Genomic DNA, 18,314 nt, shown 5'->3' on the forward strand with positions numbered 1-18,314 from the left:
AGACAAGTGCAAAGAAGCCAGAATGGATGTCCAAAGAACTTCTAACTGAGCTAAAGCTCAAAAGTGACATGCACAAGAAGTGGAAAAGGGGAGAAATCACCAAAGAAGAATTCAAACATATAGCCAACACCTGTAGGGAAAAGGTTCGCAAGGCTAAAGCGCAAAATGAGCTCAGGCTTGCCAGGGACATAAAAAACAACAAAAAAGGCTTTTTTGCTTACGTTGGTAGAAAAAGGAAGAAAAAGGAGGCGATAGGGCCATTGCAAGGAGAAGATGGGGTGATGGCGACAGGGGACAGGGAAAAGGCAGAACTACTTAATGCCTTCTTTGCCTCAGTCTTCTCAGAAAAAGAAAGCCATCTTCAACCTCAGCAACACGGAATGGACGAAGGATTGGGGGAAATCCAACCCCAAATAGGGAAACAAGTTGTCCAGGAACACTTGGGCTCTCTAAACGAATTCAAGTCCCCAGGGCCAGATCAGCTACACCCAAGAGTACTGAAGGAACTAGCGGAAGTTATTTCAGAACCACTGGCAATTATCTTCGAGAGTTCTTGGAGAACGGGAGAAGTCCCAGCAGATTGGAGGAGGGCGAATGTGGTCCCTATCTTCAAGAAGGGAAAAAAGAACGACCCAAACAATTACCGTCCGGTCAGCCTCACATCAATACCAGGCAAAATTCTGGAAAAGATCATTAAGGAAGTGGTCTGCGAACACTTAGAAACAAATGCGGTCATTGCTAATAGTAAACACGGATTTACCAAAAACAAGTCATGCCAGACTAATCTGATCTCTTTTTTCGATAGAGTTACGAGTTGGGTCGATACAGGGAATGCCGTGGATGTAGCGTACCTGGATTTCAGTAAGGCCTTCGACAAAGTCCCCCACGACCTTCTGGCAAACAAACTAGTAAAATGTGGGCTAGACAAAACTACGGTTAGGTGGATCTGTAATTGGCTAAGCGAACGAACCCAAAGGGTGCTCACCAATGCGTCGTCTTCATCATGGAAAGAAGTGACAAGTGGAGTGCCGCAGGGCTCCGTCCTGGGCCCGGTTCTGTTCAACATCTTTATTAACGACTTAGACGAAGGGTTAGAAGGCACGATCATCAAGTTTGCAGATGACACAAAACTGGGAGGGATAGCTAACACTCCAGAAGACAGGAGCAGAATTCAAAACGATCTTGACAGACTAGAGAGATGGGCCAAAACTAACAAAATGAAGTTCAACAGGGACAAATGCAAGATACTTCACTTCGGCAGAAAAAATTGAAATCAAAGATACAGAATGGGGGACGCCTGGCTTGACAGCAGTGTGTGCGAAAATGACCTTGGAGTCCTCGTGGACAACAAGTTAAACATGAGCCAACAATGTGATGCGGCTGCCAGGACTGGCCCAAGGAAATTCAAAGGGGTACGCAATTTTTTTTTGTGCCCCCTCCCCTGCGCCGCTGGAGGCGTGGCCAGGACTGGCCCCGCCCCCGCGCCCTAACCCCGCCTCCAACACCGGGCGGCCACGCCTCCCGCGGCACGGGCGGCATGGGAGGCAGGGCCAGGGTGCGCGGCGCGGGAGGTGGGGCCAAACGTGGCCCCGACTCCTGCGGGCGCGCCCTGGCACAGCCAAGCTGCGGCAGGAGTTCTTCCAGGCCGCAGCCTGAAAGGACTCCTGCTGCAGTGGGCGCGCGCCGTGGGAGGCATGGCTGGTCCTGCCTCCCGCGGGGTGCGCCCTGGCGCAGCCAAGCTGCAGCAGGATTTCTTCCAGGCCGCAGCCTGAAAGGACTCCCGCTGCAGCGGGCGCGCGCCATGGGAGGCGTGGCTGGTCCCGCCTCCCGCGGGGTGCGCCCTGGCCTGGCTGCGCCATGGCGCGCCCCGCGGGAGGTGGGGCCAGAGCTGGCCACACCTCCACGTCACATGGCCCCGCCTCCGCCAGGTGTGGCCCCGCCTCCCAGGGGTTCAATAGCGCCCCTGGGAAGGTGGCGCCCAACGCGGGGGCGTGGCCAGCGTGCCGTGTTGGGCCGGGCCTGGCGGCTGCTAAAAAAGCCAATGGGATTCTGGCCTGCATCAATAGGGGAACAGCGTCTAGATCCAGGGAAGTTATGCTCCCCCTCTATTCTGCCTTGGTCAGACCACACCTGGAATACTGTGTCCAATTCTGGGCACCACAGTTGAAGGGAGATGTTGACAAGCTGGAAAGCGTCCAGAGGAGGGCGACTAAAATGATTAAGGGTCTGGAGAACAAGCCCTATGAGGAGCGGCTTAAAGAGCTGGGCATGTTTAGCCTGCAGAAGAGAAGGCTGAGAGGAGACATGATAGCCATGTACAAATACGTGAAGGGAAGTCATAGGGAAGAGGGAGCAAGCTTGTTTTCTGCTGCCCTGCAGACTAGGACACGGAACAATGGCTTCAAACTACAGGAAAGGAGATTCCACCTGAACATCAGGAAGAACTTCCTCACTGTGAGAGCTGTTCGACAGTGGAACTCTCTCCCCGGGGCCGTGGTGGAGGCTCCTTCCTTGGAGGCTTTTAAGCAGAGGCTGGATGGCCATCTGTCGGGGGTGCTTTGAATGCAATTTCCTGCTTCTTAGCAGGGGGTTGGACTAGATGGCCCATGTGGTCTCTTCCAACTCTACTATTCTATGATTCTATGATTCTATGATTCTAGGTGCAAGAAGCAGGAAGGGAGAGCAGCTTCCAGCCTCAGCCTGATAACACTAACAAAGCCTGTGGCCTTGAGAATGGGGCCGCATCTCTGGATCGAGCTAGTCATCTGGAATTTCGGGGTTTGCGCAGAAGTCTTATAATACCCTGTTTCCCTGAAAATAAGACAGGGTCTTATATTAATTTTTGCTCCCAAAGATGCACTAGGTCTTATTTTCAGGGGATGACTTATTTTTCCATGAAGAAGAGCTCACATTTATTGTTGAACAACAAAATGAACATTTGTTATATACTGTAAAGTAGTTGTCATCACAAACCAGCATAACCAGACAAACTGTGAATCCTATCAAGAATTTCTTGTTACTACCATTATTTACATGTGCAACAATCTATGGTACCTCTTGCAGTTTAGGTTTCACAAGGTTTCCACGCTGATTTCTCTCTATTCTAGTTTCAATGTAGTCATGAATGACGAATAATATAATATACTATAATAATAATATGATAATAATAATAATATAATTATATACAATATATTAATTAGATAATATAATAATAGGATATAATAATAATAGAATATGATAATAATATGGTATTAATAGGATAATATAATAATGGGATATAATAACAGAATAGCATAATAATATAATAATAATAGGATAATATAATAGAATAATAGAATGGAATAGAATGATATAAAATATATTAATAGGATAATATAAAATGGAATATAATAATAATAAAAGAATATGCTAATAATGATAAAATAATAATATGATAATATAATTGAATAATAGTATAGAATATAATGATATAAAATATATTAATAGGATAATATAAAATGGAATATAATAATAACAGAATAATAATATAATAATATGAAAATATAATAGAATAATAATAGGATAATAATATAATGATATAATAATAATAATTGAAAAATATAATATAATGATATAAAATATATTAATAGGATAATATAATAATGGGATATAATAATAGTAACAGAATATGATGATAATAATATGGAAATAGAATAATAGTATAAAATAATGTTTCAGGGCATAGGATAGGAATAAGGATGAGAGGAGAATCCCAATGCGTCCTGTACCTTTAAGAAACTGAAAGAGCAGGACAAGTGGAAAGCCCTCTTCCTTCCCTCCCTCCTTCCCTTGCCCTGGCTCCAGGAGCCAATCAGAAGCCTTGGGGCGAAGCGAGCATGGCCAAGAAGCATGGCCTTGTCTCCGGAGGAAGAAACGGCAGCGCAGCAGCAGCCACGGAGGCTGGGGGACAGGCAAGGCAAGGCCAGCAAGCACTTTCTCTCCCTCCCTCCCTCCCTCCGGTGTGTATGAGGAGTGCTGCTTTAGCCCTGCAGCCATGCTTCCCAATGGAACTCTGCTGCAGCCTTAGTTGCTAGGTCTTACTTTCAGGGGAGGCCTTATATTTGGCAATCCCCCCAAACCCCTGCTAGGTCTTATTTTTTGGGAGGTCTTATTTTCGGGGAAACACGGTAGCAAATAAGAGGGAGGTCAAAGGGCAAAGAAATGCCTTCATGTTATGCTATTAAAGCAGTCGGCTGAGAGGGGAATCTTTGTCAAAGCAATTTCCTCGCTTGAATCAAGAACCAAGACTGCTTTCCTGTGTTATCTTATGGCTTGGATGTGACCTCGTTTCTGGGACTTTGGTGTCTATTGAAAATACTCTGCTTTATGTCTATTGTTCCCATGGATTTGTTTCTTACAGCCTTGTTTTGCAACTGCCTTTTGAAACTATACTTTTGCCTTTTATGAACTGCTTTTCCCTAATAAACTACAAAAGACTACATTCTGTGTGCAGTCTGGTGTCTTTAGCAAGGTGAAGCTAACCTGAGGTGCGAAAAATACAAATATATATATATATATATATATATATATATATATATAGTAAAGGTAAAGGTTTTCCCCTGGCATTAAGTCTAGTCGTGTCCGACTCTGGGGGCTGGTGCTCATCTACATCTCTAAGCCGAAGAGCTGGCATTGTCCATAGACACCTCCAAGGTCATGTGGCCAGCATGACTGCATGGAGCATAATATTACTAATAATATTGCAATATAGTGGTATAGTACAATATAGCAATAAATGACACTAATATTATGCTATGCTAATATAATATATTGTATATACGTATAACTTGTAAACCACTCTGAGTCCCCTTCAGGGTGAGAAGGATATAAATGTTGCAAATAAATAAATAAATATATCTGCAGGGTTGGATTATTCTTCCTATTTATAAAACAGCAACCACTAACAGTTCGGCCAAAACTGCAGATGATAGTATCATATGAGAAGGACAACTTGTGGCTCTCCAAATATTCAACTGTAGCTTCAATCAACCTGTACATTAGGAGCCTCCGGTGGCCTAGGGGATAAAAGCCTTGTGACTTGAAGTTTGAGTTGCTGACCTGAAGGTTGCCAGGTTCGAATCCCACTCAGGGAGAGTGCAGATGAGCTCATTCTATCAGCCCCAGCTCCATGCAGGGACATGAGAGAAGCCTCCCACAAGGATGGTAAAAACATCAAAAAACCTCCAGACGTTCCCTGGGCAACGTCCTTGCAGACGGCCAATTTTCTCTCTCCAGAAGCAACTCCAGTTGCTCCTCACACGAAAAAAACCCCAAACTGTACATTGTCTATGCTGGGTAAGATGGATGAGAGTTGCAACCAGGCAACATCTGCCAAATTACATGTTCTTCATCGTGACTCAGTAGATTGCCAGCTAATTACTGTCTCCTCCTCCTCCCTCTTTCCTTTCCTCTTCCCTTTCCTTTCCTTCTCCCCCCCCTCTCTCTCTGGCCTCTTCTACACTGCCATATAATCCAGTTCAAAGCAGATAATCTGGATTTTATATGAGAGTGTAGAAGGAGCCTCAATCTTAATCTCTTCCTTTTTTAATATTTCTCTTCCTCTTAGCCAAACTATTACATGGATAATTACATGGACTGTAACACATATTTTCATCTTCAAAAGTTGGGTATAAGAAACAGGATCAGGACTGTGGCATCGAAAAGTCTTTGCTCCATGACAACCGTTCTTCTAAACGCCCCATGAGAAACACATTGGCAGTAGGCATGTCTGTTTTGGCTTCTGTTCCTATGAGCCTGAACAGGGTACTAAGCTCATTTGGATCCTGGAACACATTCATTTTGTGCTTGAGGCAAATAGAGAGGAGCTGCAAACACTATATTACTCTTTTGCAAGGATGCTTCTGCCAGATATGTTAAAATACAAGTGAGCTGTAATTCAACACATCTGGAGAGCGCCGTCTTGGAAAAGGAAGAGTAGGCAATGAGCACAAAAGGTTATGAAATCAAATCCCCCATGGGCAGTCAACAAATTGTGCTTCTGGTGCGACCCCAGTTGAGACTTTCCCACATACCTGCCAGATGTACAAGATATAACGTGGCTTCCGGCTCACTTCATAGGTGTACAGGACTAAGTAGCAATCTCCGCCATAGAAGAATCCATGCCACTGAGAGTCCACTGGAACAAGCTCCAGGTTCTCAACCCTCCAGACCTAGGGGAGACAAAACACTCGGTGCATTTGTATGTCATCCTAGAAGTTATATTGCCCCCATAACTCACAGTGTAGTAGAAATGGGACTGGCAGGACTGAAGTGCCCAGAAAAATTAATTAGAAAGGACAGCAACATCATTTGTCATACCACTTCTTCTGTCTGTATTTGTAATCCTCTGAGTAGCTGGGAGGAAAACAAATTTCCCCCAAATCAATCATCATTGTGAGCTATTTGTGCTGCAATGAAAAGTATTTTAAGAAGGCTTGGTTTTTGGAGTACACAATTAAGGTCCATTTGCTTTACAAAAACCTCTTTCTAGTGGAGATGAAAATTCCTGGAACCAGTTTATAGTTATAATGAACTATATTTTCAGAGTCTGCTTGGAGACCTGGCAATGATGACTGTCTAACCCCCCCCCCCCCCTATTTACTAAGGCGACGACTTCCACAGGACTTCCACAGATGTTGATTCACAAAAACATTACTTTGAAAAATGTATTTGGTTCAATAATGTTCTTAAATGAACTTTAGGGGTGTGAAGATGGCATTTCTACTATGCCTTGAGCCATCTGGGGGAGTCTAAAACATTTTTTGGCAAAACCTTTCAAAAGCATTTTCTTGCTTTCTTACCCTCAAGGGGAAGGGATTTAAAAATGTTTGATGGATACACTTGCAATGGAGAATGTGTACATGTGAGTTAAGCACTCCTTGTCATTTTACCATCAAGTTAACTTAACCTCATAACAACCCTTTGAATGTGAGACCTCCAAGTGAACCTGGCATTCAAAATGCAATACTGGAAAATTTGCAGCCATGGTTTGCTTGAGTTTCCCACCCATGTTGTAGTAAAGGTTTCACTTCGAAATTAAGTCGAGTCGAGTTCAACTCTAGGGGGTGGTGCTCATCTCCATTTCTAAGCCGAATAGCCGACATTGTCTGTAGACGCCTCCTAGGTCATGTGGATGGCATGACTACATAGAGTGCTGTTAACTTTCTGCCAGAGCAGTTCCTATTGATCTACTTACGTTTGTATGGTTTCAAACTGCTAGGCTGGCAGAAGCTGGGGCTAACAGTGGGAGCTCACCATGCTCATTGGATTCGAACCGCCGATCTTCTGGTCAGCAAGTTCTGCAGCTTAGCGATTTAATCCATTGCACTACCGCAGCCCCTACTATTCATGTTGTAGTCTTCCTCTTTCCTACTGCCTTCAATTTCTCCCGGTATTGCTGTGTTTTCCACTAAGGCTGATTTCACACTGACCATATAATGCAGTTTGAACTACATTGAACTGCATTATATAGTTAGTGTAGAACTAGCCTTAATCATGTCTCATAAGAAGTTACTATGATTTCTTAGGATACTTCCAAAGCACAATAGCATTTATTTAATAAGTTTGGCTTCTAGCGAGAGCATTTCCTGAAGATGTTCCTTTTAAATCCTGTATTATCATTGCAAAAACACAGAGAGAGATGGGTTCCCAAAATAACATTTAGTTCTGTACACATAGATCTCTTCAAGGCAAATATTTCACACTTTACCTTTTTGGGAGTTTCTATGAAATCTCCAGGTCTGAACACACAGATCTCAAAATAAATCCCTAGAAATGTCAAGTTTTAAGAGCCAAACATTCAAATTCTATAGTTAGAATTTAGAACACTATGCCAATTTTTCTAATCTGCTTATTCCTAATGGAAGAATATCCTATTCTCTGCCATTGTTTTCTTCTAAAATCATAATCGCTTGCAGAAATGTGGGGTGTACATTATGTGAAATTATTATAAAATAATGGGTTGCTGTGATTTTTCTGGGCTGTATGGCCATATTCCAGAAACATTCTCTCCTGACGTTTCACTCACATCTATGGCAGGCATCTTCAGAGGTTGCCTACCATAGATTTGGGTGAAACATCAGGAGAGAATGCTTCTGGGACATGGTCACACAGCCCGGAAAAATCACAGCAACCCAGTCATTCCGGCCATGAAAGCCTTTGACAACATTATAAATGTTGATAATGCTCATCAGCAAAGAATGTTGATAATGCTCATCAGCAATGTATTTCTTATTTGTTAATCCTTTGCCATGAAGTTGGCCTTGACATAGGATAACTTTACAAATAATAGACCTCCTAGAATCCCAGTCAGTGAGAGTTGCTGAGTCCCATTTATTTCTTTAAAATGCTCAACCTCCTTTTATGTGATATGAAAGCAGTTCAGCCAGTGAAGGACACAAATGTCTTATTTTCCAGGCTCAGCAAGATATCAAGCACCATGATCACTGATTTCTGAGTGATGCTTAAATGGCTACGGTACATACTATTGATCCTGCTGATATGATTATCTGTTGGAAAGACGAAAATAAAGAAGAATTTTATTTGGAAAGAAAAGCCAAGCTCTTTATTCTGGGATTTGTTCTTACCTTCACTGTTCCTTCCCCATTATCCACCATCCTCTCTTGAGCCGCCAGTTCTGGCTGAGTATGCAAAAGGGTGACATCAAATTTCTCCTGGTTGATCTTAGCTGGAAAAGGAACAACCGTCAAAGAGAGGGAGCAGCTGGCATCAACTGGATCACAGGCGAGAATTATGGCCTCCCAGATGTTCTTGGCCTACAATTCCCATCAGCTCTGTCCAAGGTTGGCAGGGGTTGGGGAGCATGAGAGCTGTAGCTGAAAACATCTGAAAGGCTTTTGTTACCCATTGTTGAGTTAGATCTATAGGTTGTAAATCTTTATTTTAAAATATTTATTTATATCTTACTTTTCTCTTATATGGAACCCAAAGCAACTCTTACACAGCATGTTGCTTATCTTTTTTACTTGTGTTATATTACTCGGTAATTTATTATGTATGTCTAGCATTAAATGGATGCCATTTTTGTTGTGAGCCATCCCAAGTGCCCGGCAGGGAGATGGGACAGGATACAAATAAAGTTGTTGTTGTTGTTGTTGTTGTTATTTTAATCTATCATACAAAAAATTGAAAAGAAACAACACAGCAATCTACTTAAAATATTAGTTAAGAGCATCAGGTACTCTTGGAGAGAGGAACAAGGGTGACAAAAAAACCAGAGAGATATTGCTACCATCCGGAATCCTCAGTCACAGTGTATATTACATAACTCCACATATACATATCAACAAAGCAGAGGGACTAAGTAATCCTGTTGGCAAGTTGTGAAGATACATAATAGGATAAAGGCAAAAGTGTTATACAAGATGCATCTGCACTGTAGAATGCATGAGTTTGATACTGCTTTAGCTGCTATGCCTCAATGCTAATAAATTAGGGGAGCTGTAGTTTGAAGAAGCACTCTTTGGCAAAGAAGGCTAAAGACCATGAAAAGCTACAACCCATGATTCCATAGTACTGAAGCATGATAATTAAGATACTATCAGACTGCATTAATTCTACAGTGTAGATCCACCCCTGGTGAGCAGAGGGCTCTAATGATGTGCATCGGCACTTCCTAGCCAGTGTCCGGACGTACAAAAGACGGCAATAGCCCTAGTGCACACCAGTCTCATTTCTGGTCCCCTTACATACTAACAGAGGAGCCGTCCTTTTAGACATAGACATTATGGACCCACCCAATTCTAATTTTCACAGGCTGACTTACAAGGATGGAAATCCTCAATGAGATTTCAGTTGTTTTGTAAACAAGAAATTATTGACATATGGGAATAGAAGTGTGTTGAAATATGGAGACACTGAGAATTTTTTTGGTAATGAGCTTTTTTTACCAGCACCTTTTTTAAAGACTCTAAACTCTTTGGGATGGGATCTGTCTTGTCATTACTTAGCAATGCATTATGGTTCTAGATAGAAAAAAAGAGAAGAAATCAAGAAGGACAATCTAGTGTCAACACAGTATCAAGAGTGAAAATCTCACACTCTCATTCCGTTTCAAAACCCCTTTTTTCCAGAGGCAATTGTTTAGATTATGAAGACAGTCTGTGAGACTGACAAGAACAATACCTATGTGTATGCTTTCTACACCTTCAGATGGGACACAAACAATGAAGACTTCCATGAGAATAAAAAAGAGGGTGAATTGCTGAGGTTGCTGAATGCTCTTCCCCTAAGCAAATTTTACCAAACCATGATGCTGAGGCAAGCAACTGTCTTGTGTGTCAGGAACTGGAGGCAGCTTATTTAACTGAAACAAATGTAAAGTTATTTACATAAATAAAATGAACACACAATCCTTCAGGAGGTTGGAGAAGGCACTCCAAGCCTTGTTCCTTGCCTAACTCAAAAGGCAATGTGCAGCCACAAAAAACCATCAGTCCAGGAATGTGGATACAAAAGAGTTTGTCCCAAGTCACACTCTTCCCATCCAGGGACAGGACTTGCCTTACCAATTTTGCCCACAGCATAGGTTTTTCCGAGCCCCACAGATTGGTCAACCACAACCCATTTCTGGAAGAGTTGTTTGAACATGGCAGACTCGGCTCCGTCGTGCACTGTCTCCAGGTTCGTGGTGCAAGGGTAGCCCTGCATCTTCATGAATTCCTGCCAAGTATGAGGAAGAGGGAGGATTGACTAAGGGTGGTCTTCCAAAGTGAGAACATAATAGCTTGCATTATATAGATGTCAAATTCACTTTATATCACTTCTACCATCACATTAAAGCACTATCCTCCACGCGCACACCCCAACCCCCCAATACATATTGCTGAACTTGAAGTATGGCATTTATTCACTCAGAAATATTTTGCCCTGTTCTGGCTTTTAGGGACACTTCCAGACAGTGCCAAAATTCTCATTTTAATTTGGGGCAAAATATCCTGGGACATAATAGCAGGCCCACACACAGACCTGTCAATCCTGGGAAATCTCCCCAGCCCCCTCCCTCCTCACATTTTCCTTTGGAGCGGATCAATATGGAGGGTAGATGGGGGACACCTGGTGGAAGATTTTTTTAAATATTCACTTTATTATGTGCTGGACCTTATAATGCACATATGTGAATATCTTATGATCTCTTCACATGTCCAGTGACACCCCTCTTTGCATGTTGAATCCAGTGACCCTCGCCTCGTCGGCCGGGAAGTCTTTTACATAAACACAAGCAGATTCGCATGTATGTATATGAGGTCCAGTGCATAACAGAGTGATTAAAAGGGAAAAAAACCTTTCGTCAGATCTATCTCTTCACCAATGGCTAATTCAAGCTCTGTTTAATATTATAAAGTTCACAAGAAAGAGTTTTGGAGAGTTCTAATTGCTTTCCCATTCTGCTTCCCTTGAGCCACCTGTGTGCCCATGGCTCCATGTTTTGACAGCCCGATCAGCTGATCAGCAGCTTTGGATTTTTTAAATGTGCACATGCATTGGACCAGTTTACACAGGGGGAAAGGAAGAGAAACACGTGTTTTGCATGACTGTAGGGATATACAGTCATGTGAAGATGCACGTTTTTCAGGTGGAATTGGATTTTAAGTGCACCTTTTTAACACGTGCTTTGCAGCTGTTAACCCAATTCCACCTGCACTTTTAACCCGGTTACTTCTGGGTTTTCAGACATGTGTAGAAGGGCCCTAGTATAGGCACGGTACTAGTAAACTAAGCACAACAACTTCCTTTCTGAAAACAAAATAAAATACTTAATTTTTAATTTCAAAATGGATCCACTTGTGTTTCTTATGCCCTAATTTACTATTATGCTTAGCAGTAGGTGCTAAGGTAGGTACTGAGAAAATATACAGAGAGCTATTATAGTGCATTAGATGCCTGCTATAAGCTTTAGAGTAGCAACACTAGAGTCATGCTGTCTCAGACTATGGCAATCTGCTCTGAATAAATTTTTCCACAGCACACACACACATTGTGCATTAGATGGATAGTTTGAGAATTTGATGAAGGCTTTGGGAAGCCAGTCACACTGTCTCAGGCTACGGCAAGTTCTGAATAAATCTTGCCAAAACACCTGGTGCCTTACACACTTCAAAATAGAAAATGGGAAGATGAAACTAAGTGAGACTCTCACACCATACCAGGGCCTTAGACATGGCTGTTTGCTTCTCCACTTTGGTGGCTCCTTTGCCCTTCCACACGTAGATTTTCATCCCACCATGATCCAAAATGTAGCAGTCCTGAGGCACAAAGAAAGGAAACAGTTCAAAGCATTCCACGGCTTCTGATCGACTTCATAGCATGGGAAAGGGATGAAATCTAGAAACCCTTAATTTCACCCTTAGACAGATATTGAAGGCAAAGCCTGAGCCAGTTGAAGTGACATCAGATAAATGGATGGAGGGTTTATATTCTGTTCATAATGATCTCTTGCAGAGGAAGTCAATGGCAAACATGCTCTGAAGAAATGCTTATAGGTTTTCCTTAAAGTTATCATAAATCAGAAAGGACTTGAAGGCTCACAACAATAATTCAGTTACAAGTACCATATATGCTAATGTATAAATTGACCTGCTGTATAAAATGAGGGCGGGTTTGGGGTTCAAAAATATGGATTTGTTTATGAGCTGTGGATAAGTGAGGGTCCTTCCACAGAGAGGAGAAAGCATACTGACCTGTGGATAAGTCAGCTCAGTATTTTGGGAGTATTTTCTGTATAGTTGCTACCACATGCTGCACAATATATTGAGGACTTTGAAAATTCTGTCATAATTCTACTTCCAATAGCTGTAGAAAAATAATGTGTCAGTTACACTAAGGGGCTCTTGGCACATTGGCGAGGAGCCGTTTGATTGCTGTCTTGTCATGGCTTCTTCCAAAAAATCCCAGTCGCTGAGAATTACTAAAGACCTCATGCTGCATTACAGAATTACATTCTTTTTTTCTGCAAAGAGAGAGTATCCAAAGCATCATTTACAAAACATGTATCTTAGCAGATGGGAGAGAACTTTGTGAATTTTATCCAATATTTTCAGGAAAATGCAGTCAAAGTAAGAACTCGTGGGTGTAATCCATACGGCCATCATTTCATAGTAATCCCACAGGATTTATTTTGATGTCAATGAGCTGTAAATTTCAGCTAAGGAGTAACTGGAGAATTATATGGCTTCCAGATGCTGTTGGATCACAACCCCCATTGTCCCTGACTCTACTGCAGTGGTTCTCAACTTGTGGGTCCCCAGGTGTTTTGGCCTACAACTCTCAGAAATCCCAGCCAGTTTACCAGCTGTTGGGATTTCTGGGAGTTGAAGGCCAAAACATCTGGGGACCCAGATGCTCTACTGGCTATCCTGGCTGGGGCTGGTAGGAATTGTAGTCCAACAACACCTGAAGAGCCACACATTTTGCTCCCATGAGCAAAGCATTATTGGAGCGCAGGTATACCAAAACAGCTCTTCCCTCCCCATCTCAGGCTTACATCGTGGCTCAACATGTCCTGAATGAGAGGTCGCTGGGCTTCTTCTGTAACCTCCATCTTCCCTCCCGAGTCTGAAACACTAGGGGAGAAGGGGGAAAGAGAAGCTGTTTAATTTTGAATGGTCAAGTTCAAGGAATGATTGCAAAATCCCCTAACAACTTTTTCTAAAATTCCTCCAAATTTTTATTTGTGCATTTCAAGTCTTTTTAGTGACCTGTTCCTATAAGTATGATGTATCATCCATAATAAGTATGATGATTTTTTATTTGGGTTCTGTTTAAAACCTTGTTTTTTTTGTTCATGCCAACATGACGATTCAATGAGCCTATACCTCTGTACACTAGATCATACTCAGAACTTGGGAAAGGCTAATGCAGTATCCTCAAGCCAGTGTGATCAAGACTGTGGCATTATCATCCCAAAAGCAACCTTTCCAAGCTTTTAGTGCATCCCTGCCAATACTGTCATCAATGACAACGGCAGCAAGGAAGTCCTCTCCACCCACCGATAGAGCGAGATTTGCATCTTCTGCTGCTGGTCCACCACTTCATCAGGAACAGCAGATTTGATGTCACAGGGCTTTTCTCCAAGCTCACTCTCCAACACCTTCATTAAATCTGGGCTGACTTTTTCCTCATCACCCTCCACAATGCCAATCTGAGCCCGGCCCCCACGCTCCCTGTCACGGATATCTTTCGCAAGGAGCATCCCCTAAGAAAGAAGAAGGTGACATTTGCAGCAATGGAACAGTAAGCCTTACACCAAGCTGAGAACATTGATCAGTTGAAGCCGAAGCTGCTCACAATGAGAATTTAGCAATAAAAGGGTAAAAGTTTTCAAAAGCCCCAGGCTGTAACTTTTCTCAGTCTTATCTAGTTATATTGGGAATTGAACCTGGGACTTTCTCCCTGTACAGGATGTGCTATCCTTCTGACCCATCTCTTTTCAGGCATGTCTACAGTCAGCTCTCCATATTTGCAGGTTTGACTTTTGCAAATTTTATCATAAATGGACTTGATTTAAATGGTTCCTCTAGGAATCTTTAGGTCCTAGAGAGATTTTGTGGTCTGCTTCCTGGAAGATCTAGAAAGTCCTTGAAAGGTTCACAGCCATTTTTTAAATTCACAATTTTACACTTTCACTGAGGTTCTGGGCCCCTAACCCCAGAAGATGCAGATGAATGACTGTAATTTCACATTTCTTGTTTTTATTTAACTGTCTGAGGGTCAGTCAATATGATCTAATTTACTCATGAGGAAGTATATAAAATAACAATAATAGTGAGGAGTCATGTCTGACTCTGGGGGTTGGTGCTCATCTCCATTTCTAAGCCGAAGAGCTGGAGTTGTCTGTAGACACCTCCAAGGTCATGTGGCCGGCATGGCTGCATGGAGCGCCGTTACCTTCCCACCGGAGCGGTACCTATTGATCTACTCACATTGGCATGTTTTCAAACTGCTAGGTTGGCAGAAGCTGGAGCTAACAGCGGCTGCTCACGCCACTCCTGGGGTTTGAACCTGGGACCTTTCGGTCTCAGCAGCTCAGCGCTTTAACGCACTTCATCACCAGGGCTCCTTACATGACACAGTTACCATAAGTCAAAGTTATCTTGACCACACATAACAACACAACCAGAGGCTGAATACTCCTGTATACTAGTTTCTGGAGAACATGTTGGAGAAGATGTTATTTTGATCTCTTCCTTCTTTTGGGCTTCCTTATCTAGCTGGGAAGTGTGGGAATAGAATGTCACAAGAATGAGTCTCTAAGGCAGTGGTTCTCAACCTGTGGGTCCCCAGGTGTTTTGGCCTACAACTCCCAGAAATCCCAGCCAGTTTACCAGCTGTTAGGATTTCTAGGAGTTGAAGGCCAAATCATCTGGGGACCCACAGGTTGAGAACCACTGACCTAAGGCTTTTCCAACACTCTTGGGTTCGTTGGAGAAACTTTTCACTTCTACAGAAAGAAGCCTTCTCTGTAGCAAATAGTAAGGAAGGGGGATGATAAATCAAGACTAGGATATGGGATAATGAAAAGGATTCGATCTTTTAAATAAAGAAAAGAAAATGACATTCAACTACTCCCTTATAATAGTTATAGTTAAAACTACAGAGAACACAGAAACTCAAGGGAGTTGTGTGCATACACATATACAGTGCCTTGGCCCGCAGCTGAACCCGCACCTTTATACGTTCCTGCTTGTTGCTCTCTGGCCCATTCCACTGAACGATGATTTTGTCCAGATCCAAAAGGAACACATCACCATTGTTGAAGCTTTCCCAGCTCATCTCCACCTATAGAGGTTGGGGTGCAAGATCAGATGCAAACAGGATAAGGTCAAGGGATTCAGATAGATATCCTCCACGCTCTCCTGTTCTATATGGAGAAGAACATCGCTTGGCAAGGTGAGAAGGCAGAGGGCTGAGCTCAAGCTCACCTCCGTGGCTGTGACGTTCCTCTTGCCCTTGACATGCAGCAGCCGCTTGACATTGTAGGTATTGGTCTCCACGTGGTTCAATCCGGAGGCAACACCCCCTTTCTTGTAGCTGTTTGGATGCAAGGAGAGGAGAGGACATGACAGCCGGACAAATCTAGTAACTTTACACTAGTCAACAATACAACTCAGGTCTTGAATGTTTCTTTATATTGCCAAATATATTTGCCAAAGTTTGCAGACATTTAAAAAATTCAAGGCAATATGACATAACAATGTACACAAAGCTACATTAAAACATCAGGGCAGTTTTTGCAACCTGGTTTGACCACTTTTGATGTTTTAAAACTGAAAATAATAAAGGAGTAGAAAAGTGGGGATAATAGCTTGGATTAGCCATAAGCATTCATACAAGCTGTTCATATGTCCAAAATATACCTGACTGGAGTTAATGCCTCTCATTCAAGTGTAGATAAAACAGTACAGGTATTTCAAAATTAGTGATAAGGATACTTGAGTTTTCTCATGTGCAATAACTATGGGAACATCTAGACCGCCAAATTAATTTGGTTTGATACTACTTGAACTGCCATAGCTTGATACTGTAGAATCATGGAATTTGTAGTTTGTTCAGGCACCAACACTCTTTAGTAGAGAAAACTAGTAGAACTGCAATTCCCATGATTCTACAGCATTGAGCCATAGCAGTTCAAATGCTTTCAAACTGCATTAATTTAACTGTGTAGATGCCCCTGTGATTTACTTAAAGGAAAAAAAGGATTGTGGCAATTCCTTGGAGCAACCTCTAATCTTGATACTTTTTACCCTAAAGGAATAAATTTCAGGTTTCAGGGAATCATTGCAGACAATTTACTGCTAAAGAAAAATATATTTTTCTTTCTGCCACGATCTCTCCACAGTTGCAAAACCCTAGAGTTCCGGGGAATCGTGGATGAGAAATCATGACTTATTATAATGGGCTTCACCATACGAGAGAGAAAAAATCCACTTAAAATCCAGTTTCTGCCTCCTTCAGAATTCTGGGGTTTGTAGTTTAGGGAGGAGCCTTTAACGGTCTCACTAAACTACAAACCCCAGAATTTTGCAGGTGGCAGAAACCGGATTTTAAGTGGATTTTTTCTCTCTAGTGCGATGAAGTACTAGAGATGGGCCGAAACTAACAAAATGAAGTTCAACAGGGACAAATGCAAGATACTTCACTTTGGCAGAAAAATGGAATGCAAAGATACAGAATGGGGGATTCCTGGCTCAACAGCAGTATGTGTGAAAAAGACCTTGGAGTCCTCGTGGACAACAAGTTAAACATGAGCCAACAATGTGATGCGGCAGCTAAAAAAGCCAACGGGATTCTGGCCTGCATAAATAGGGGTATAGCATCTAGATCTAGGGAAGTCATGCTCCTCCTCTATTCTGCCTTGGTCAGACCACACCTGAAATACTGTGACCAATTTTGGGCACCACAGTTGAAGGGAGATATTGACAAGCTAGTAAGTGTCCAGAGGAGGGTGACTAAAATGATTAAGGGTCTGGAGAACAAGCCCTATGAGGAGCGGCTTAAAGAACTGGGCATGTTTAGCCTGCAAAAGAGAAGGCTGAGAGGAGACATGATAGCCATGTATAAATATGTGAGGGGAAGTCATAGGGAGGAGGGAGCAAGCTTGTTTTCTGCTGCCCTGCAGACTAGGATGCAGAACAACGGCTTCAAACTACAGGAAAGGAGATTCCACCTGAACATCAGGAAGAACTTCCTCACTGTGAGGGCTGTTCAGCAGTGGCTCTCCCTGCCCCAGACTGTGGTGGAGGCTCCTTCTTTGGAGGCTTTTAAGCAGAGGCTGGATGGCCTTCTGTCGGGGGTGCTTTGAATGCAATTTCCTGCTTCTTAGCGGGGGGTTGGACTAGATGGCCCATGAGGTCTCTTCCTACTCTACTATTATATGATTCTAAGTAGTTATTAAGTCTAGAAAATAACACCCTACAGGTCACTAGATTCTCAACAAGTGGGTCTAAGTCAGATCTACAGAGGTTTGGTGCTCCATCTCCATCTAGTGGTGGTACAGGAGAATTCAGACAAAAGGTACAGTTGGACACTTGCCTCCTTGTCCAAACTTTCTTTAACAAAAGAGCACATACCTTCTGACATTTCACAAAGGAAAATCACAGTGTCTCTGTTCTTATGATTCTTTTGTAAGCCCACTGCTTGGCTATTACCCCCTGAAAATGGGTCTAAAAACTAGGGGATGTCAGATTGTATTACAGTCACCAGCTTGGCCTGGTGGCAGCCTTTATCATGAGGGGTCCTTTGCAAGAAGAAAGAAGGAA

General features: G+C 42.7%; 1 protein-coding gene across 3 annotated transcripts in view; it reads right to left on the reverse strand.

The window, feature by feature from the left end:
* avil (advillin) overlaps positions 1 to 18,314 on the reverse strand; it is a 55,695-nt gene that overhangs the window by 17,628 nt on the left and 19,753 nt on the right. For all 3 annotated transcript variants that reach the window (XM_062966424.1, XM_062966425.1, XM_062966423.1), the window contains 8 exons: positions 15,978 to 16,086; positions 15,724 to 15,834; positions 14,046 to 14,251; positions 13,541 to 13,619; positions 12,204 to 12,302; positions 10,566 to 10,719; positions 8,625 to 8,725; positions 6,072 to 6,209 (listed from right to left, as the gene is read on the reverse strand). In XM_062966424.1, coding sequence (XP_062822494.1) covers positions 6,072 to 6,209; positions 8,625 to 8,725; positions 10,566 to 10,719; positions 12,204 to 12,302; positions 13,541 to 13,619; positions 14,046 to 14,251; positions 15,724 to 15,834; positions 15,978 to 16,086 — 997 coding nt within the window. The remainder of the gene's footprint in view (positions 1 to 6,071; positions 6,210 to 8,624; positions 8,726 to 10,565; positions 10,720 to 12,203; positions 12,303 to 13,540; positions 13,620 to 14,045; positions 14,252 to 15,723; positions 15,835 to 15,977; positions 16,087 to 18,314) is intronic.

Source organism: Anolis carolinensis, unplaced genomic scaffold (assembly GCF_035594765.1).
Source record: "Anolis carolinensis isolate JA03-04 unplaced genomic scaffold, rAnoCar3.1.pri scaffold_20, whole genome shotgun sequence".
NCBI classification, from domain to species: domain Eukaryota; kingdom Metazoa; phylum Chordata; class Lepidosauria; order Squamata; family Dactyloidae; genus Anolis; species Anolis carolinensis.